This window comes from Schistocerca gregaria, chromosome 4 (assembly GCF_023897955.1).
Source record: "Schistocerca gregaria isolate iqSchGreg1 chromosome 4, iqSchGreg1.2, whole genome shotgun sequence".
Lineage (NCBI taxonomy): Eukaryota > Metazoa > Arthropoda > Insecta > Orthoptera > Acrididae > Schistocerca > Schistocerca gregaria.
This window is the reverse complement of record NC_064923.1, coordinates 409,519,874-409,542,612: the sequence shown is the minus strand read 5'-3', so window position 1 is coordinate 409,542,612 and position 22,739 is coordinate 409,519,874. Positions and strand designations below refer to the sequence as shown.

At 40.2% G+C, this 22,739-nt stretch overlaps 1 protein-coding gene across 1 annotated transcript in view; it reads right to left on the bottom strand.

The window, feature by feature from the left end:
* Positions 1-16,482, bottom strand: part of LOC126267382 (U2 small nuclear ribonucleoprotein auxiliary factor 35 kDa subunit-related protein 2) — a 55,815-nt gene extending 39,333 nt beyond the window's left edge. The window contains exons 1-3 of the mRNA XM_049972567.1: positions 16,360-16,482; positions 15,864-15,955; positions 1,937-2,142 (exon numbers count right to left, since the gene is read on the bottom strand). Coding sequence (XP_049828524.1) covers positions 1,937-2,142; positions 15,864-15,955; positions 16,360-16,367 — 306 coding nt within the window. The 5' untranslated portion in view covers positions 16,368-16,482. The remainder of the gene's footprint in view (positions 1-1,936; positions 2,143-15,863; positions 15,956-16,359) is intronic.
* Positions 16,483-22,739: the final 6,257 nt, after the last annotated feature.

Here is a 22,739-nt window from a genome sequence, read left to right as displayed (position 1 = left end):
GCTGATTATATATATTGTGATTATAACATAAAGACTAACTGATTCATATCCAAAAGTCTACTTTTAAATGTATTGTTTACTACACGATGCCTCCGCTATGTCATTACTAGCAGTCTATCCTAATTCATATTTTTGCTATTCCAAACTGGATTTTCCATTGTTTAATTTTGACTATTAAGTCCACTTTTATCTTTTAATCTTATGCATTAAAGAAGCAAATATGTCTATTTCATCTTGCATGCAATTCACTTACAGGTCTCTGGTCCTGCATTGGTATATTTGAGTTTGAGCACATAGTGCACAAGGATTCATTGTTCCCTCCTCATTTCCACTCCAAAGATAAAATGGAAAACAACCTGTTATATAAAAATATGTTTATTCCATAATATTACAAACTGCGAAATGTGTTCGCAAGATGCGGCCGTGGGCTGGCCAATACAAACGAATGCTAGCTGCAGAGTCTCCATGCAATTTGACGCATCCATTCTCAATGGTCACTCAGCAGTACCTGCTTGCACAAAGGCTCTGGAAGGTCCAGCTAGAAACACTGAAATTTATAACATTTTTTTGGCAGGCAGGAGGTTATACTGGACAAACTGATATGTCCATTTTGCACAATGTCACTAGATGGGACTCGGAGGGGAAAAAAGAGTTAAAAACTCAACAAACTCACACCTATGAAATATTAATGTTGTATGAAACAATACTTCATGACTCTTCCTTGAATCGACATTCTCAGACCTTGGCAGTAAATCTCTTCATGATGCACTAGCACCTCTCCCTTAGTGTGTGCCATTGGATTTTGATGGGCTTCTCCATGATGCTTTTATGTTTACTAAACAAACATATGACAAAATGTGGTCTTCTTTGTACCTTCTCTATCTCCTCTAGTTCCTCATCTCACAAAAAATACTCAAGAATAGATTAGAAAAGGTTTTGTAAGCCAGAACTTTCATTTCTCTAGGATTAATCCACCAAAACTTTCATTTCTCTAGGATTAATTCACTGAATGTCATTTTGGAAACTGAGTTTCATGTAACTAATGTTACATAATTGTTCTGCTTTAGGACACTCTAGATGCACACTCCTTAGATATTCCATGGTTACTGCTGCTTCCAATGGCTGTTCACCAATCATGCAACTGAACAATAATGAGTCCTTCTGGCTGTTTTTGTAAAATGTGTAACATTTATTTATGCATAAGGTTAACTGGTGCTCCCTGCACTAAGTGTCATACGTGTTATAATTTTTATGATAATTTGAATGGTTATTGAGTGTTATTACTGTTATTCACAGTTTACTGGTTCCGTGACTGTCCTGTACCCATAATCATAAATAAACGGACTTATATTGCTTTTGACGTTATGAGTTAAGTGAAAACTGTGAATGGTCAAAAAAAGAACAACATTGTCATCATTCTTGTTACGAAATATTTCAAGAGTGTGTTACAATGTGCAATAGCTTCTACTCCCATCAGGGATGCAAATACAAAAAAATAAATAAATAAAAAATAAAAAATATTTCCTTCCTTCCGCAATCGCCTATCACAAACAAATACAAATTTAGGCCAGATCATATACTTAATGCATAAAACCTTAAACACAATGTTACTCAAATTCATAAATGCAATGCATTCATTTCTTCAAAATATTACACAGTGTATTTCAATAAGAGAAATTCCTGGATAACAAGAAAAATGAGGAATGACATTATTGTAGGTGAACAGTGGGTGGCACACCCAGGTACACTTAAGCATATGAAAATTGCACTAGGTTTCAAGCTTTTGTTGAACTACTTTACTGCTGTAATGGAGATGAGGGTGAGAGAGGACCTGGGAGAGGAGAAGAGAGGAGAGGAGAGATGAGAGGGAGCACAAAACCCATCTTTCATCTCACATAAACTATAAATTAAGATATTTGCTGGCAGATCACGTTACCTCTTGCTGTTCTTTCTCCTTTTTAACTCTTGCAAGGTGTTCCTGTCTTTCCTGCCACAATTTTTGTGCCATTGCTTCATCTTCTTCCCACTTTTTGTGCCTTTCTTGGTGCAAACGGGCTTCTTCCTCTTCCTGGAATTTTTCTAGTTCTTCTTGAGACGCTTTCCATGCCTGATATCTGGGGGATTTCTCTCTTTCTTCTTGCTCTGAAATTGATTGCTAGGTTGGTTATGTCAATACAATGAAATTTAAGGCTATTTCAATGCAAAGCACACCCACTGAAGCAATTATCACCACTACAGCATTTTTCACTCTTTACACAAATATCGCTAAATTCTCTTTTTGTTTGATTTCTGTTGTATAAAGACTATATAATTAAGTTAATCAATTAAGTTCTCTTATCAGAAAGCTAAACACGAGCATACAATTCCTGCCATGAAATGTTGGCAGTACCCTAACAGCAAATTTTAGGCCATGTGTTGTACAATATCATGCTTTGATCATATGCAAGACTAAACATGTTTTATGTGCACTATGTCAAGTAACTACAGATCCAGCAATTTCACGGATTTTGCAGGATGAAATATGATAATCAACACATAAGGAATATTAGGGTTTAACACCCAATCAACAATGAGGTCATTGCAGATCGAGCACAAGCTCAAACTTGGGAAGGGAACTGTCCATATAACAATCTCACAATAATTAAAGCTTATGGCCATGGATTTTGTCAACAATACACACACATACTGCAAATGCAAACACACACACACACACACACACACACACACACACACACACACACACACACACACACCAATGCAAACCACACACAACAGCAGTCTCATGTAACTGAAATGATTTGGTTTCAGTTGCCTGAGACTGCATTTGTGTGTGTGGGATGTGTTTGCGAGAGAGAGAGAGAGAGAGAGAGAGAGAGAGAGAGAGAGAGAGAGAGAGAGAGAGAGAGAATATTGTTGACGAAGTCCAATGGCCGAAAGCTTTAATTGTGAGAGTCTTTTTGTTGTACCTATCTGTGACTCAGCATCTGTGCTATATGGTAAGAAGCAACTTTCCTTCTCATAGTTATATTCAATCCTGCATTTTAAACTCTCCATATACCTTTTCAAAGGAACCATCTTGGGATTTGTTAAGGAAAATCACAGAAAATCTAAATCTGGATGGCTGGATAGGAATTTGACTGTTACCTGGACGAATATGAGTCAGCTATTTCAGCAGATGAAGTCTAATAGAATGGTGAACTATTATTTTGCACATGTAAGTCTCACCCAACATATAAGCCTTGATTTGTTGCTGTTGTCTTTTCCACAGTTACTTTATTTTCTTATGTTCTGCTTTTCCATCTTCATTTTGTTCTAATTTCATTTCACATATGTGGCAAAGTACTATGTAATGGTTTGTCCCTTTGTGAATCATAAAACAGCTAATCTCTCTCTCTCTCTCTCTCTCTCTCTCTCTCTCTCTCTCTCTCTCTCTCTCTTCTCTCTCTCACACACACACACACACACACACATACACACACACACACACAGACCTCAGACCCCCTTCCCTCCCCACTATACCATCACAGGTCATACTAAGGCTATTCAGAAAGTAAGTTCCGATTGATCGCAACGTGGAAATCACATCAAAAATCAGAAATATTTTATCTGCTACAGTTAGCTACAGCTTCCAGCCACTGCTCTACATAGTCACCATTACAACATAGACATCTGTCGTAGCATTGTACCAACTTTCTAATACCCGTCATAGAAGGCAGCCACCTGTGCTTCCCACCAATTCTCTGCACTCATCTGTAGCTCATTTTCTGTGCGAAAATGTTGTCTTCACAGCCTGTAGTTAATGTGAGCAGAGATGAAACACAGAGCGAGCCAATTACGGGCTGTAGTGTAGGTGATCAAACACTTCCCATCAAAAACACTGCAGGAGCATTTTCATTGCCCCGACCGAGAATTGTCATGAAGTAGGAACCGTATGACAGTTCTGTAATGTGGGCTGCATAACATCAGACGAAATCTCTCACAAGAACCTCATACTTGGCGGGAGACACTATTTTCTATGCATCTTTATGTGCTCACCATGAGCTCAGAACTGAAAAGAGGGAAGTGATGTAATCGACAGGCATACTAGAGACACTGTTGAACACATATGTGCAAAACTTTATTAGATTTTCACAGTGGTTTCCATTTCTTGACCAATCAGAACTTACTTTCCGAATATCCCTCGTACATACCAGGGAACGTTCAAAGAAGACAACCTTACGACATGACCTCCTCTAAAGGTCATAAAGAAGCTGAAAAAGATATGTGCATAACGTTGCAATCCAGTATGAGAATGTATAGCCAAGCAATAACCTGAAGTAAGTAAAAGTAGTGTTTGAACTTGGTTAAAAAGTTCTCGGTTTACTTGCCGTGTCAAATTTGGATAAAATCCCAAGCTTTCGATGACTATCTTTGTCAGGGGTAAAACTGATGAAGATGATGGAGGTAGTCATCGAAAGCTTGAAATTTGATCCAAATATGACACGGCAAGTAAACCGAGAACTTTTTATGCAAGCACTCAGTCCCGAAAGACTTCGTAGTCATAGTGTTTGATCTGTCTGCACATTTAAAAAGTGTGAATACAGCATTTGTGCTGGTAAAGAAAAATTCATCATACCGCCTCTCAAAATCTGCACTTCTGACTTTTTTCTGTCAGTGGTGTGTACTCTCACAAATCTGAGTATTCACTACAAATTAAAATTTGTTACAAAAATGTTGTTCAATCTCTTGAAATAAAAAAGTACTTACTGTCTACTAGGTAAGAAACCTGGCATAGCACAACTATTTACTTAAAGCTGTGTTTGAGACTGTATGCCTGGAATTTATTTTTGATTTATAAAGCTTCTTTGTATACAATATTTGAAGTAGTATGATTGGGGACAAAAAGGAAGGGCTCGTTTGCTTTATTAATATGGGTGAGTCATGTACAGTTTGCAGTGTCTGGTCTTTAGTTTGCTTATTGTTGTGGCATAACATAAGCTCACCTGGAACTGAACATGTTAAAATTATAAACTGTTAGGATTAATCAAGACTTAGTGTACAAAAATTCGCTCACCTCTGCCACTTCCTGTCAAAATTTTTCTCTTGTGTGGTGTTACATTGGAGAGAAGGAAATTTAAGCCTCTATGAGTGATAGGTTCTGATAAATGAGAAAAGAGATAATGCATGACGCTCAATAAGAGTTTTATTGCACCTCTTTGAGAGGAGTTTTCAAAGAGCGACTTAAAGCCTGACATTCTCGATCTGTAGCTAGTCTCCCATCATGACATTCACTGGATTCTTAAGATCACACAGTTTTCAGTCTTTCAGGAGTTCTGGTGTATTCAGAAAGCCTCAACAGTTTTCAAGGTATTTTTATTCATGAACAAAATGAAATCAGAATGTAATGAGTAGGTACACAAATCACAAAGAAAACTTAGTAAATTGATTTTTTCAGCAAAGAACATAAATAAAACACAATGAAAGAAACAAAGGAATGTCTTTAAGTTTTAATACACAAAGTGAAATCAGAAAATCTGTATATCCTACCCAAGCAATTTCACTGTTGGTTTGTATTCGTAAAGATAAGACTGCAGGGCTTAACTCTGTCTGTGACATAAACTTCCAAAAATACATTTTACACTGAGCTGAAAAGACTAACGGCACCACCTATTGGTTCTTTGGTTGTTGTGCTATCTGTCAGACAGGGGGAAGCAAATTATCATTTGTGGGGATTTCAATGTTGATTCCCTGAAAGAGTGTAATAGGAAGAATGACCTTGTAGTATTACTCAGTTCTTTCAATTTGAGCTCCATCATTGATTTTCCTACTCGGATAACAAAGAACAGCAGGACATTGATAGATAACTTTTTTATAGACCAAGATAAGTTTAAGGACATAAATGCTTATCCTGTTGAGAATGGTCTTTCAGATCATGGTGCACAGCTAGTTACAGTATATGGCATAGCTCCATGCAGTATATCAAATCAGAATTTCAAAGCAGTGCGTCCAATTAACAATTAAATACTGCAAACTTTAGGGAAAGCCTAAAGGAGCTAGACTGGGATGAAGTGTATATGGAACCCAATGCAAACTTGAAATATAACTTATTTCACAATACATTTTTAAGGGTATTTGAAAATTGTTTTCCCAAGAAAACAGTGAAACATTATTCCAAGAAAACATATAAAAAACCTTGGCTAACTAAAGGAATAAGAATATCTTGCAACTGTAAAAGAGAACTGTATCTAACAGCAAGAGGGAGTACTGACCCCGAAATTGTTCAATATTATAAAAACTATTGTGCGGTACTAAGAAAAGTTATTAAAAAGTCCAGAAGCATGTGTATCATGTCTGAGATCAGTAACTCTGATAATAAAATTAAAGCAATTTGGAATATTATTGAAAGGGAAACAGGGCAACCAAGAGCACAGGAAGACTTTAGTGCAATAAAATTGAATGACAAGTGCACTAACAAACAATCAGAAATTGAAAATATTTTGAATAATCATTTTTTAAATGTTGTGGAGAAAATAGGATCTAGATCTTCACTAGAAGAGGCAAGGCTATTAATAGAAGAGGCGATACCTGCACAGTTTGAAACAGCTGTAATTCCACCAACCTCTCCCTCTGAAATCAGTAAAATAATAAACTCACTGAAAAGTAAAATCTCTTACGGAATTGATGGCATTTCCAGCAAGATACTTAAAGCTTGTTCCCCACAGATAAGTAGGATTCTCAGCCACGTATGTAATAGCTCTTTGAAGCAGGGTGTTTTCCCCGATAGACTGAAATATGCCATTGTAAAACCATTGCATAAAAATGGGGATACGTCGGATGTCAACAACTATCGCCCAATCTCTCTTCTGACAGCTCTATCAAAAATTTTTGAGAAAGTAATGTATTCAAGAGTAGCCTCCCATATATGTAAAAATAAAGTACTAACAAAATGTCAGTTTGGTTTTCAGAAAGGCTTTTCAACAGGAAATGCTATATACGCTTTCACTGATCAAATATTAAATGCTCTGAATAACCGGACCTCACCCATTGGTATTTTTTGTGATCTCTCAAAGGCATTTGACTGTGTAAATCATGGAATTCTTTTAGATAAGCTAAATCATTATGGTTTGAGGGGGGCAGTGCACAAATGGTTAAATTCATACTTAACTGGAAGAATGCAGAAAGTTGAAATAAGTGGTTCATGTAATGTTAATACAACAGCTGATTCCTCAAACTGGGGGGGCTATCAAGTATGGGATCCCACAGCGTTCGGTCTTAGGTCCTTTACTGTTCTTGATATACATTAATGACTTACCATTCCATATTGATGAAGATGCAAAGTTAGTTCTTGTTGTTAATGATACAAGTATAGTAATAACATCCAAAAACCAAGAACTAAGTGATGTAATTGTAAATGATGTTTTTCACAAAATTATTAAGTGGTTCTCAGCAAACGGACTCTCTTTAAATTTTGATAAAACACAGTATATACAGTTCCGTACAGTAAATGGCACAACTCCAGTAATAAATATAGACTTTGAACAGAAGTCTGTAGCTAAGGTAGAATTTTCAAAATTTTTAGGTGTGTCCATTGATGAGAGGTTAAACTGGAAGTAACACATTGATGGTCTGCTGAAACGTCTGAGTTCGGCTACGTATGCTATTAGGGTTATTGCAAATTTTGGTGATAAGAATCTCAGTAAATTAGCTTACTATGCCTACTTTCATTCACTGCTTTTGTATGGTATCATATTCTGGGGTAATTCATTGTTGAGTAGAAAAGCATTCATTGCTCAAAACCGTGTAATCAGAATAATTGCTGGAGCCCACCCACGGTCATCCTGCAGACATCTATTTAAGGATCTAGGGATCCTCACAGTAACCTCACAGTATATATATTCACTTATGAAATTTGTTGTTAATAATCCAGCCCAGTTCAAAAGTAATAGCAGTGTGCATAGCTATTACACCAGGAGAAAGGATGATCTTCACTATGCAGGGTTAAATCTGACTTTGGCACAGAAGGGGGAAATTATGCTGCCACAAAAGTCTTTGGTCACCTACCAAACAGCATCAAAAGCCTGACAGATAGTCAACCAATATTTAAAAATAAATTAAAAGAATTTCTGGATGACAACTCCTTCTACTCATTGGCTGAATTAGATATAAATTAAGGGAGGGAAAAAAAGCTAACTTAAGCATTAGTGTCGTGCAATATTTTGCGTAATGTAATATCTTGTACAGACATCTTTCATTAACCTGACACGTTCCACATCATTACGAAGTGTCGTATTCATGATCTATGGAACAAGTATTCATCTAATCAAATCTAATCTAATCTTTGGTGTAGTACAAAACTAACAGTGCCATCTACTGGTTATATGGTTTACTTTCTGATGCTTAAACATCCAAACCACTAAGCTGAACAGACAGTTTTGGATAATCAAATAAAACTATGTCGTTCCAGAGACGCTTTCAAGTCTCAAACATATATAATGTATATATGCAAACTGAAGCGATAAATGAAAATTTGTACCAAGAACAGGATTCAAATCCAGGTCTCCTGCTCACAAGGCAGATGTGCTAACCACCATGCCATCCTGACACAATGGCCACAGACTACCCTAGCATTCCTCCTCCTCATCCCCCTCATCTCAGTCCACTTTCTATTCCCCCTAAACTCGAACAGCACTGCAGCAGCTCTCCAACTATATTCAAATATCATATCATCACTGACCGAAACAGGGATATTGCCTGAAACCAAGGAATATGTGCTTTAATCAAATGCAACTATATGATGTCAGAGATCTTTTCAAATCTCAAACAACTATGTTGTATACACGTAGACTGAAGTGACAAATGAAAATTTGTACCACAACCAGGATTTGAGCCCAGGTCTTCTGCTCACTACTAGGCAGATGCACTAGTACTACGCAATCCTAGCACAGTGGCTTTGCATAACTGCATGGACTACCCTAGCTTGCCCCCTGTTCATTCCGAAGTCCCATAAAAACAAAACTTGAAATTAAAATAACCTTTTTTTCTAGTTTTGGGTAAATAAAGTCTATTTGTTGCTCCCCATGCCACCGTCAAGTTACATGTGGAACCCCACAAAAATTCGTCTAGTAGTTATGGAGATTAGCGTGTTCAGACAGATAGACAAGATGGTTTGACAGTTTTGTTATTAGTGCAGATTTGATGTTTTTCTTTTTTATACCAAAAGTATTATATAGTAATTAAAACAGAAAGATATTTTTATAAAAAAAAATGATGCAATATTTGTTAATCATGACTTCAATGTGCCAGCATTCAGAGATCATTATAAAATTAATTTTGTGAGTTTTTTTAGAAGTTCATAACACTGCTTTAGAAGATTTTGATGTCGAGGCACTGAGCTGCAAATACTGTAAGTATGAAGAAAACTGAATAATATCAGTCTGTAGGCTCAAAAATTGAACAGTGGGACATTTCCACAAACTTGCACAACAGCTGTGATCCATATGGTAGAGGCTGCAAAAAGTATATAGTGCAGCAGATATTACTATTCAAATTTGTGAAGGTTAATGTATTGTCAAGTTTCTGTCCTGGTTATTTATCAGTAGAATGTAGCAGAGTAGTAATTGCTCATGTTAACCAAAAAACAGACTTAGTTTTTTATATTTCCTTCTCTTACTGCACTCCGCAGCTCTTAATAAGTTCCTTCGCAATAGTGTCAATAGAACACATTGAACAAACAGATCAATTCTTGTGGTGAGGTTTACCAATGAAAGAGAAGCTGAAAATTATGTGCACTGTTTGCATAACCTTTATGGATAAAAAAATACATGAAATATGTGAGCAAAGGAGTGTGACATAAAAATTATTTATAAGATTAAATAAATAGAACATCATAAACTTAATTTCAAGTAATGTGATGGCACATCTTGAGAGGTTATCAAGGAACTGCAAATTTCAAGTAAAAAGTCATGAGTAAAATGTAATGTTAGGAAATACAGAAACCTCCTGAATACTACAAATAAAGCTGTCAAGATATAATTCCAACTGGTAACAGTATAAATCACTCATTAAGCATACTTGGGGTTGCTCAGCAAGCAGTGAGAAGGATATGCTGGGAAATACACGGAGAAACAAGAAATAAACAAATTTATCAGAATAAACTGAGATGCCAGATGTAATTACAGCTCTCATGAAAATGAAACGGAACTGGGAAGAACAGATAGACAACTGGTGGTACTTGGACGTAGGGGGTTCTTTGTTGGGTTGTAAAACATATGAACATGTCAGAAAGGGTGACCCAATTGAAGATGTATATATGAAATAAAAAACATGGAAGAGCAACAAGGATGTGACTACCTGAAGTCATAACAAAAACAAACCAACAAAAGACAAGAAGAGTGTAAACATAAAGCGGAGAGTAATACAAAATACAAATCTTCGCTTCAAGAATAATTAAGACTTTATTGACAAGTAAAGGACCTATAATAAACAGTATTTTGGAAGATTAAGCTTAGTGTAATTTGCTATCCACATCAGTTCCAAAACATTAAATCAATTCTATATTGCTTCAAAACATCAAAAATTAATTAGTTTTTGTTGTGTTCTGCCCACTCATCTAATATAGGGTGCCCAAGAAAGCTGCTTCCTCGGATCACTTGATAACATTTCAAGTAAATTGTATTAAAAGGAAATTATTACAACACTTAACTTTGTGAGATATAGACATGTCGCAAGCAAGGGGTGACAGACAAACATAAGCAAGCTCTTCAGTATATCAATATATTTTCTAAGTCAATGCTGTAGCATTCATGGGTCGGCTCAACTTCAACTTGGGCCACGGACAGGCAGCACGACGCTTATATTCTCTTCATGCAGACGCTGCTCCTGTCTCAGTGTCACCCTAAAGAAGGGCCTATCAGTGTACTATTGGCTGACATCATCTCACAGCCCTCTCTGCTCATCTGTTCTTGGCCGTCGTGCTGGTGTGTGACATTAATCTGGAGCAGTTTTCATTCTACTACCCAACAGAGTTGTTTAGTGAGCAATGGGCAGCACTCACAAAATTTTGAGTAAAGAACAAAATGGTTTCAGAAGGGAATATCATGCTGTGTCAGGCACTTTGCAATGAAAATCTTGATGGGAAATACACAGTGCCTTTGACATAATGAACTACAACAAGTAGCTGACAATACTGATGCAAGATCACATTTGGGATGTGGTCTGTTCTCCTTCTTCACAACATATATATGAATACAGCAAGAGATTTCAAATCACAAAACAAGCCTACATTCGTAAAATCTACATTTAGGAGGACTGTTTTTTTTTTTTAATAGTTTTTAACGTTAGTAGCAACAACAGAAGACCATTTATAAAGATCTAGTCATAATCTTAAAAATATTTCAGGTAATTATTCCATGGGAATAATCAAAAATTTTGATATGTTGCAAAGACTCCACAAAAAGCAAAATCAGTATAAATATCATCTCGAAAAGGGTGAAAGAACTTAAATCTTGGTTTCGAATTACCATTTCTGGAAGCTGTACATATGTTTAATATTTAAGGAGTTTAAATGAAGGTTTCCTCAACCAGAAAGTTGGTTTGAACACGGCAATGCTTTACTAAAAGTGATGCTACTGTAGGTACAGTCTCCTTGTCTTCCTCTAGATCTGAAACTGCAAGCAGAGGGCATTTCTGGTATGACTATCTTTTCTCATTTCCCCTTCCTGGTAAGGTTCTCATATAGACTAAATGATCTTGTGATTCAATGTCCCACTCTTCATTGGATTTTTTCTATCGCTTTGATTGATTCAACTTAGGTTGAATTGTGAGCTATAATGAAGAATCCAACGTCGGTTTGCAGTAAGGTTTTGGAGCATATACTGTATTCAAACATTATGAATCACCTCGAAGGGTACAATCTATTGATACGTAATCAGCATGGCTTCAGAAAACATCGTTCTTGTGCCACACAGCTAGCTCTTTATTCGCACGAAGTAATGGCCGCTATCAACAGGGGATCTCAAGTTGATTCCGCATTTATAGATTTCCGGAAAGCTTTTGACACCGTTCCTCACAAGCGACTTATAATCAAGCTGCGATCCTACGGGGTATCGTCTCAGTTGTGCAACTGGATTCACGATTTCCTGTCAGGAAGGTCGCAGTTCGTAGTAATAGACGGCAAATCATCGAGTAAAACTGAAGTGATATCAGGTGTTCCCCAGGGAAGCGTCCTGGGACCTCTGCTGTTCCTGATCTATATAAATGACCTGGGTGACAATCTGAGCAGTTCTCTTAGGTTGTTCGCAGATGATGCTGTAATTTACCGTCTAGTAAGGTCAACCGAAGACCAGTATCAGTTGCAAAGCAATTTAGAAAAGATTGCTGTATGGTGTGGCAGGTGGCAGTTGACACTAAATAACGAAAAGTGTGAGGTGATCCACATGAGTTCCAAAAGAAACCCGTTGGAATTCGATTACTCGATAAATAGTACAATTCTCAAGGCTTTCAATTCAACTAAGTACCTGGGTGTTAAAATTACGAACAACTTCAGTTGGAAAGACCACATAGATAATATTGTGGGGAAGGCGAGCCAAAGGTTGCGTTTCATTGGCAGAACACTTAGAAGATGCAACAAGTCCACTAAAGAGACAGCTTACACTACACTCGTTCGTCCTCTGATAGAATATTGCTGCGTGGTGTGGGATCCTTACCAGGTGGGATTGACGGAGGACATCGAAAGGGTGCAAAAAAAGGCCAGCTCGTTTTGTATTATTACGTAATAGGGGAGAGAGTGTGGCAGATACGACATGCGAATTGGGATGGAAGTCATTAAAACAAAGACGTTTTTCATCGCGGCGAGATCTTTTTACGAAATTTCAGTCACCAACTTTCTCTTCCGAATGTGAAAATATTTTGTTGAGCCCAACCTACATAGATAGGAATGATCATCAAAATAAAATAAGAGAAATCAGAGCTCAAACAGAAAGGTTTAGGTGTTCGTTTTTCCTGTGCGCTGTTAGGGAGTGGAATAGTAGAGAGATAGTATGATTGTGGTTCAATGAACCCTCTGCCAAGCACTTAAATGTGAATTGCAGAGTAGTCATGTAGATGTAGATCCACAGAACAAGTGATTAATAAACCACTTCTTTTGTGGATGAATTACTTTTATTTAAGGTTATGTGAATGAATCTCAGCCTAGCATCTGCTTTTGATAGTATTATTTTTATGTGGTTATTCCACTTTAAGACACTCCAGACAGTTATTCCTAGGAATTCTGTGACAGTTATCATTTCCAGTCGTCACAAATAACAGTACTCGAACGGCAGTCAGTCTCTTCACCTATTTATGTACAATTTGTTACATTTTTACTTTAAGGGCCAACTGCTAGTACACGCACCACATGGTGATCATCTGCCCATCTTCCTTTACTTTGCTTCAATTTTCTGGCATTGCAGCTTTCCAAAACACAACATCATCATCTGTACGTAGCCTAATGTAAATTCCAAATCTATCCACCTCATCATTCAAATAAAGTGTAAACAGTAACATTCCTCTAAAGCTCATTCCCTTGTGGTACTCCAGAAATCAATTTTACAGCTGATTCCTCGATTAAGAACAATATGTTGAGTTCTTTCTACAAAGAAGTCTTGAATCCAATCACAAATCTGGTCCGATACTCAGTATCCGCATATTTTATTCATTATAAGGTAGTGTGGAACTGTATCGGGACAAAGAGGAACATTCAGTACTAGTCATCAGCTATAACTACTGATGATGTAAACATGCTTCAAACATTATAAACAATATGGCAACTATAAGGCGATATCAGCAGGGAGTTTTTTGAAACTGGCTAGGCTACATATCAGTGTGCCACAACAACCAGGTTTTTTGCTTAATCCTGCTTCTCCCCCCCCCCCCCCCCCACTCCACGTTTGTTAGCTTCACCAACTCTCAAACAGTCACCCTCCCAACCAACCTAGACAGTGGGCTAAGCTATTTAGCAGTCTGACACCACAACCAGGTTGTTTGCTTCTACAATCTCTGGCTTCACCAACTAACATCAAACTGCGTAAATAGTCATCAAAAAGTGATGTTACTGCAGCCATTAACATTATGACACTGGTCAAAGCCGACAACTGTTAATGAACATTTGTGTTGTCTGCTGCACTGAATGCCTTCCGGAAGTCACAGAACACAATGAGCCTGGGAGCCTTTGTCTATGTTACTCAGCGTTTGACAGATGAATGGAGTAAGGTACAATATGTTCGTTCTCCAAAAACATTATGATGCAAGAGCATAAAACACGTTTCATAATTCTACGACAGACTGGCGTCAGGAGTATAGGCCTATAATTATGTGCCTCAATTCAGCAATCATTTTTAAACTTGGCAATGACATGTGCTTTCCTTTGTTTGTCCAGCAACCTACAAGAAAATATTGCTAGAAAAGGCGGAAGTTGTTCTGTATCTCCTGACATCACATGTATCTCATCCCGTCCTTTCCAATGATAAGCAATTTTAGCTGATTTTCTATTCGATAATTGCTTTCCGCAATATCTACCGTCTCGCCACTCCCACAATGATTGAAAAGCAGAACTATATTATGGTCTTCCACAATGAAATAATTTTGAAAGTCTGTATTTAGTATTTCGCCCTCTCCTTCACAATGTGTTTCAGTGTCAGCCCGGTCACCGAGTGAGTGAATACACTATTTCATTACAGTTACCAACTTTACATACAACCAAAACTTTTAAGGAGTTTTTGTAAGATATTTGGGCAGAATTTTTCTTTCAAATTCAACAAATGATTCTCACATTGTTCTCCTTTCACTCAAAGTGGCTTTATTCAGCTTACGTTTGTCAAGTAGGGTTTGGCTTCACATGAATAGTAGATTAAGCTCTCTCTGCTTTGTAGCAAATTTCTAATACATCTATTAAACCATAGATGCTCTTTCCCTTAACTCACAATCTTGCTCAGATCATACATCTCTAAAGCACATTGTATAATGGTTTTAAGTTTACTCCATTTGTGCACTACATCTTGATTGTATGAGCTGAATATTTTATGCTCACTGCTTAGAAAGCCTGCAAGTTCTATCCTCTCTCCGTCTCTCTCTCTCTGTCTGGCACTTACACAATGAATCATGTTTCCATAACTAAGACAGTAATGAAACAAAATTTTGTAAACAAACACTTTGTCAAAAGCTATGCTTCGTTATGATAGCACGGAAGGAGAACAGAATAATGATCAATAAGAAGTTTATGTACTGCACTGCAACCTACACAAAACTGGACACAGAAACAAATGAAAGCTTACAAGAACTTTAAATGCAAACAATATTGTAGTACACATACATCAGTAAAAAACAGTTGTGATTATACCTAGTCCTGCAGCAGAAGCATTTTGAAACATCCCATGATGAGTTGAAAGGAAAACTTCAAATTAAGATTGTAACAATATTACTAGGACCAGGGCAGGTCAAAAAGATGATGACAATAAGGATGATGAGAAGCATTCAGTGTCAATTAAAGGGAGAAAAGGTTAGACAGAATAAATTATGAAATAAATAACAGTTTTCGCCAGCTGTGGCTACACACAAAAAATAAATATAAATAAAAAGAGCACAGAGGTAAAAATCTAACTTTGCGAAAGTTGTAAGTGTTAATTCTGTTATACAGCAAGTGGAAAAGCAGAAATTTGAAAGCTGATTTGTTCAAGTGGTGGAAAATATTTGAAGAGAATATCTGAAATCTTGAGAACAGGAGCTCACTTTAACACTCGTGTTAAGTGACAAATACATCAGGGAAGCAGCATAATTGTGAACCTAGAAGTGCTTCATGTAGCCTCAGCAGTTTTAGGAACAGCAAAAATTTAAAACAACCGGCTATCAACCTTTCTGTAGCAAAGCATCCCTCTCCTGTGCTATTCTTTGCCGTATTCGTTTTCTTCTCATCTTTTTGGCTTGTGCTCTCCACAGCTTATGTCTGAAACAAAAATCAAAGTACAAATGATTGTTCTCTACTCCTGAAAAATCGTATAAATAATAATGTTAGTAAAGTTCATGTTTATATCCACTTGCACAAACATTGCATCGCTGTGGGAGTACTATATTTAACGCCATTTAACTTCACATATTTATGAAGTTATACAAAACAAGGAAGAAGGGAAAAATAAAACTCGTCGTCAGTTAAAAGCTTGCTGATTTATTTTCGTATGTGAAATGAAACAGGTTGTTGTACATTTTAATCCATGTAGTACGTACACTGCTTTAAATGCAGGGAGTTTTAGCACAAAAAGAATGATAATCATTCCCCTTCATTAGATGCGGGAAAATAAATGTGAACAGATTTACGTATAGAAAAGAAGGGCAAGTAAATGAGAACCTCACCTTCCCATGTTTTAATTTTCGAACGCATTTATTTAGCATGGTCTAACATTTATCCAATTACATAATACCGGTTTGTAAACAATTCTTTCATCACAACACTGTCAAAGTGCCAAAGTTCATACACGAAAGACGAAACCGTCGCCTGGCTATGATCGTTGCCGGCAAGTCACTGCCTTGTAAGCAAGTCTGGCGGGCGGCCTCGAGAGTGGTCTGGCTGCAAGTATTTCACAAAATTTATTTTTGTTATAATTGTAATTGTAGGGCATAAGCTTTTCATTTACGTGTGTTCTTTATCCTTGTAGAATACCAAAACAACTGCGCTTCATAAAGTTCAAAATTCTAAAAAAATGGAATATAATTCTCAGTTTCAGTTCCTCATTTGACCTTTTGCAAGAAGACTATGAAGACATCTTCCAATTAAATACAACTTTCAGATCGTTGTTTTACCAGTAGATTTTTCGAACGACAAGTACCAGATATGTGCAATTGGATGAGCTGACAATAGGAAAAACGCTGAAAAACATACAACAAAAACATGCTTGAAGATTCGGTAAGGAATATTACTCAAACTCCTGTGAAGTCAACAAATGATTCGTCTCAGATCAGTTCGTAAAACAAAAACTTTATATCCCTTGCTAAATGGACGAACCGTCATGTGATGCCAATCAACAAATACGATAGTTTGACACCAAATATAACTAATTCAAGGTTTATTCGGAACGGAAAATTAGTATTGGAGGTAAATAATAAACCCAAGAGCAACACAGAACAATCACTTCCGTCACTGGGTGCAGCGATTAAACCTTTATTCATGCCACATGCATTAAACAAGACGAAAGCAATTAGTAGTGACAATCCAACACTATGTGATAACCTGACGAATAACTCTGAAATCTGCTTATATTCCAACAGTCATGGCAGAGGAATCGCAAACATCTTAAAATTTGATCATCGAGTAAATGCCACTAGTTACGTTAAATCAGGAGCTCCGATGTGTGAAATCGTCAAGAACTGCTCCAAAAATAAACGTTGCCCAGTTCAAATGGCAGGCGCAAACGACATTTAGAAATATGATCTTAAAGGAGCTACAAGATACCTAAAAAAAACTAATGTTACTGGAAAAACAAACAACGATAGTGGTAGGTATTCTGCACAGATATGACGTCCCAAATTTCTCCTGTGTAAACAAAGAGATAGAGAAAGCCAACATTCTGTGCAATAAAATTACCAAAGCCTTTCAGAACACATTCTTTCTCCACACAGGGGATATGCACCATGATCTCTTCACCAGTCATGGCCATTGGAAAAACCCATCTGTAATAAAATCGTGGCAACTATGGAGACAATTCACCACACATCTAGTTGAACTGCCATTCCTCTATCTCAGGAAATTACAACAGTTCGACAAAATGCTAAGCGGTTTCATACAAAGTGCAGTGACATATCCCAAACCTCAGAAACGGAACAAAAGAAAGACCTCTCAGAGATTGACAGTAGATATACAGTATTAAGCAGTTCCAGCCTGTCCTGTGGAAATAAATGAGGAAGTAAGAGAACCAGTTGTAGTGTCTAATGAAGTGAGCCAAAGGAGAAAAGAAACACCAATAACAGAAACACACCAACAACATCAGAAGCAACAGGAGTTACCTGTCTCCTTAACAGCCCTCAGGGGCTCAGCATTCATTTGCTGGGTACGGGCTTGGCGACCCCGGGGTTCCTGAGCTGGGGATTGGTAAGCGCCGCCAGTCCCCTGTCACCGTAAGCTCTGGGCATGCTTCAACGACCACCGTGCGGCGCGGCGGTCGAATGTTGTGTGTCTCCGGGAGTGGGGATCTTGGCTTGGCCGCCCGGATCGCGAGGATGGAATAAACCTCTATAAACAACCCCTCAATCTCAAGGTGTGCTGCGCGCCGATGACATGCATGGCTGTTGAGGTGGAACAGTCATTAGCGGGCAACCTCTGGGGAACCTGCCGCACCTCAGTTGTATAAGGCTTACCTAGGCACGCGGGGCTCTGTCTAGGTGGACTTCTAGTTCCCTAGCTGCTCGTGGGACCGAGATGGATTCTTCAAACTCCTCTTTTCCTCCTCCCAGCGGAATGGGTGGGCCGCTGGAGGGTTCTAACACCCAGTCTCTGAAGAGGGCTCGTGCAGTCAGTCCCCCTGACTGCAGCACATCTTTGACAAGTGCAGTCTTTAGTAACTGGATGCATTCTGGTGCTCAGAATGTGTTTCTCATTGTGAAACGGAAGGAGGGTAGTTTCGAGAAGGTTTCGCCCTTCTATATACAAAAGGGATTGGAGGGCATCTGTGGGTCCTTGAAATCGGTGAAGCGCTTACGTAATGGGACCTTGCTAGTGGAAACTTCCACTTCCCAGCAAGCAACTAACCTCCAATCTGCTAAATGTCTTGGAGAGTACACCATAGACACTGAATTGCACAGCACCTTGAACTACAGCAAAGGTGTTGTGACATGCCAGGATCTAGTTGATATTCCCAAGGCCGAACTGCAACGTGAGTGGGCTCCAGAAGGTATCGTTGATGTCCAACACATCATGAAGAGGGTTGATGGCAATCTTGTCAAATCTGACTCCTTTATTCTGACCTTCAGTAGCACAAAACTTCCTGAACATGTTAAAGCTGGCTTCCTTCGCCTTAGTGTGAGGCCTTATTTCCCGACCCCAATGCGCTGTTTTAAATGCCAGAGTTTTGGGCATACCACATTAGGATGTAAAGGCGAAGCGACTTGTGGCAACTGTGGTAAGGCTGCTCCTGAAGGTGTTGGTTGCTCGTCTCCGGCTAAATGTATTAATTGCTCTGGGAACCACCCTGTTTGGAGTAGGGACTGCAACCTCCCAAAATTGCTACATCTTTCGCATCCCTGGTTCAGAAGCCTACTGCAAAAGTCGATGCCTCAACGCAGACCGAGGTGGTGAGTGTTGGCACTAACACCTGCAGCTGTCAGTGCACTTGCAACACAGCCAGTGTTTCAGAGCCGGTATCCCCTTCTCGAATGGCAGACAAGGGTATAGTTGCGAACTTGGGCCAGCGCCTCTCGCCTCCAACAGCTGAGGCTGTTCCCAAGCTCAGTGCGCCAATTACCACTCCCACATCAGCTCCCCCAAAGCCCACCAAATCACAAAAAGCTCCTGTACTGCAGTAACACCGGGTCAAATCCCCTGGTAAACCGTATGACCATGTGGCTGTTGTTTTACGTGAGGCTTCATCTGACTCTTCACCAGAGTTGATGGAATACGACGTATGTGTGGGGCAATCAGCTCACCCCACACCTGCCCCTCCACCTGCTGTGGTCTCCCCGCCCCGTCGGAGAGACAGGATGAAGGTGCTACCCCCAACATAGATGGCTCCCATACTTCAGTGGAACTTGCAAGGGTTCAGGACGCATGTGGAGGAACTTCGTCTACTCTCTCAGGGTAGACCACTGTGTCTCTGTCTCCAGGAGACTTATTTCCATCCCTCATACTCCCCTGAGCTGCGAGGCTATACGCTCCACAAAAAGGACGACCTGCGTGGAGAGAGAGCTAGAGGAGGTGTAGGTATATTCGTCAGGACGGACTACCACTCCTCGCCTCTCTCGCTTATGACGACTTTACAGGCTGTCGCTGTGTCTGTGCAAGTACGTCAACCATTGACTGTCTGTTCACCTTACTTGCCCCCACATGAGGCACTTGATGACGTGGTCCTCACCGACGATCTTACACAGCTCCCCCAACCATTCATTATTTGTGGTGATTTTAATGCACACAATGTGCTTTGGGGCTCTCCAATTACCTGCCCCAGGGGTAGAGCAATTGAGAGGCTTCTCCTGTCATCCTGTGCCTACTTGCTCAATGGAGGACAGAGTACTCATTTCTGCACAGCGACTGGGTCGTTCTCTGCCATTGATCTCTCGCTTTGCTCTCCAGCTCTTGCCGCCAGTGCTCACTGGGAAGTGGTCGCTGACTTGTATGGCAGTGATCATTTCCCCAGCTGGATTCCTGGATTCACCTGCCAGATGGCGTGGACCCCAAAAGGAGACCACCACGATGGGTGTTCAGTGGAGCTGACTGGACACTTTATAGCCAGTTAGCCCAATTCGAACACTGTGCGACTGTTGAGGTGTGGGTGGATCACATTACCGAAACGGTCCACCACGCCGCTGCAGCATCCATTCCACAGTCCATGGGCCCCCGGAAGAGGCCACCTGTGCCTTGGTGGAGTGCCGACTGCCACTCTGCCATCAGGACCAGGTGTGCGGCTCTGCGTCGGTTCAAGTCTCGGCCGACTGCTGAGAATCTTGCAGTATTTCTGGTGGCGAGGGCAAGGTGTCGCCGCATTATTTGTGAGAGCAAGAAGAGGTCATGGCAACAGTTCCTGAACACGCCCTAACCGCCGTCTGCTTCACGTCTGCTGTGCAGCGAGCTACCTTAATTTAAGTATTATCTGTATTTTTCTTACTTGTCACTTCTTCTTCTGCGTGTTTTTGCTTTTAGGAAGCTTTAATAGTAGAGTGCTATTAAGTGTTCCATAGATCTCGTGTTTGTTTTGAATACAGTCAGAGAGAGTCCCTTTAGTCAGCCATAGTGCCAGTAGTGTCAGTGTCGCCCTAACCGCCGTCTGCTTCACGTCTGCTGTGCAGCGAGCTACCTTAATTTAAGTATTATCTGTATTTTTCTTACTTGTCACTTCTTCTTCTGCGTGTTTTTGCTTTTAGGAAGCTTGAATAGTAGAGTGCTATTAAGTGTTCCATAGATCTCGTGTTTGTTTTGAATACAGTCAGAGAGAGTCCCTTTAGTCAGCCATAGTGCCAGTAGTGTCAGTGTCGCCCTAACCGCCGTCTGCTTCACGTGTGCTGTGCAGCGAGCTACCTTAATTTAAGTATTATCTGTATTTTTCTTACTTGTCACTTCTTCTTCTGCGTGTTTTTGCTTTTAGGAAGCTTTAATAGTAGAGTGCTATTAAGTGTTCCATAGATCTCGTGTGTGTTTCGAATACAGTCAGAGAGTCCCTTTAGTCAGCCATAGTGCTCGTAGTGCTAGTGTTTGTTTTCAATACCGTCCAGAGACAGGTAGTGCTATTTTCCTTGTTTCTACAAGAAGTGGTTAGCAATCACAGTTTAGTCAATAATCAACCGCCTTTAGTGAATTAGCAGTCTAGTTAAAAGCTGATTAACACTCTATAGTAAATTGATTTCTTAGGATGGCTAGGATGTGTGGCTGCTGTGTACGGACGCAGGAGGAGCTGGCCACTCTTCGCGAACAGCTGAGCGTGTTGATGGCCGCGGTCAGCCGTCTTCAGGCTGCTGCCTCGGAGTGTAGCGGCAGTGGGGAGTCTGGTGCGTCGCATGGTGCACCCCAGGTGTTAGATGCTTCACCCACTGTCCCTGCTGTCGAGACATCTTCGCGGGTACCGGGCGCGGTTGGGCCACCCTCTCCCCAAGGGGAGTGGCGGGTTCAGCGGCGTTCGCGGCGCACGAGGCGGAGGGTCAATGTGGAGGCTGGCCGTGTGGCATCGCCCGCTCTGCCTGTGAGTGGACATGTGGCTGCTCCTTCAGCAAGGTCCGAGCAGGCACACGGGGGGAGGGGTTTATTAGTTATTGGGAGCTCCAACGTTAGGCGGGTGATGGAGCCCCTTAGGGAAATAGCGGAAAGGTCGGGGAAGAAGGCCAGTGTTCACTCTGTCTGCTTGCCGGGGGGGTCTCATCCGAGATGTGGAGGAGGCCCTACCGGCGGCGATAGAGAGCACTGGGTGCACCCGACTGCAAATTGTTGCTCATGTCGGCACCAATGACTCTTGCCGTCTGGGTTCAGAGGTCATCCTCAGTTCGTACAGGCGGTTGGCGGAGTTGGTGAAGGTGGAAAGCCTCGCTCGCGGGGTGGAATCAGAGCTAACTATTTGTAGTATCGTTCCGAGAACCGATCGCGGTCCTCTGGTTTGGAGCCGAGTGGAAGGCTTAAACCAGAGGCGCAGACGATTCTGCGGAGAGCTGGGGTGCAAATTTCTCGACCTCCGCTATCGGGTGGAGAAATGTAGGGTCCCCCTGAATAGGTCAGGCGTGCACTACACGCCGGAAGCGGCTACGAGGGTAGCGGAGTACGTGTGGAGTGCACATGGGGTTTTTTTAGGTTAGAGAATTCCCTCCCTAGGCCGACAAGACGCCTCCTGAGACGCGGCAAGGCAGGAGTAGGCAAAATGCAACAAGGAATAACAATATTAATGTGCTAATAGTAAACTGCAGAAGCGTCTATAGAAAGGTCCCAGAACTGCTCTCATTAATAAACGGTCACAACGCCCATATAGTACTAGGAACAGAAAGTTGGCTGAAACCAGACGTAAACAGTAATGAAATCCTAAACTCTGATTGGAATGTATACCGCAGAG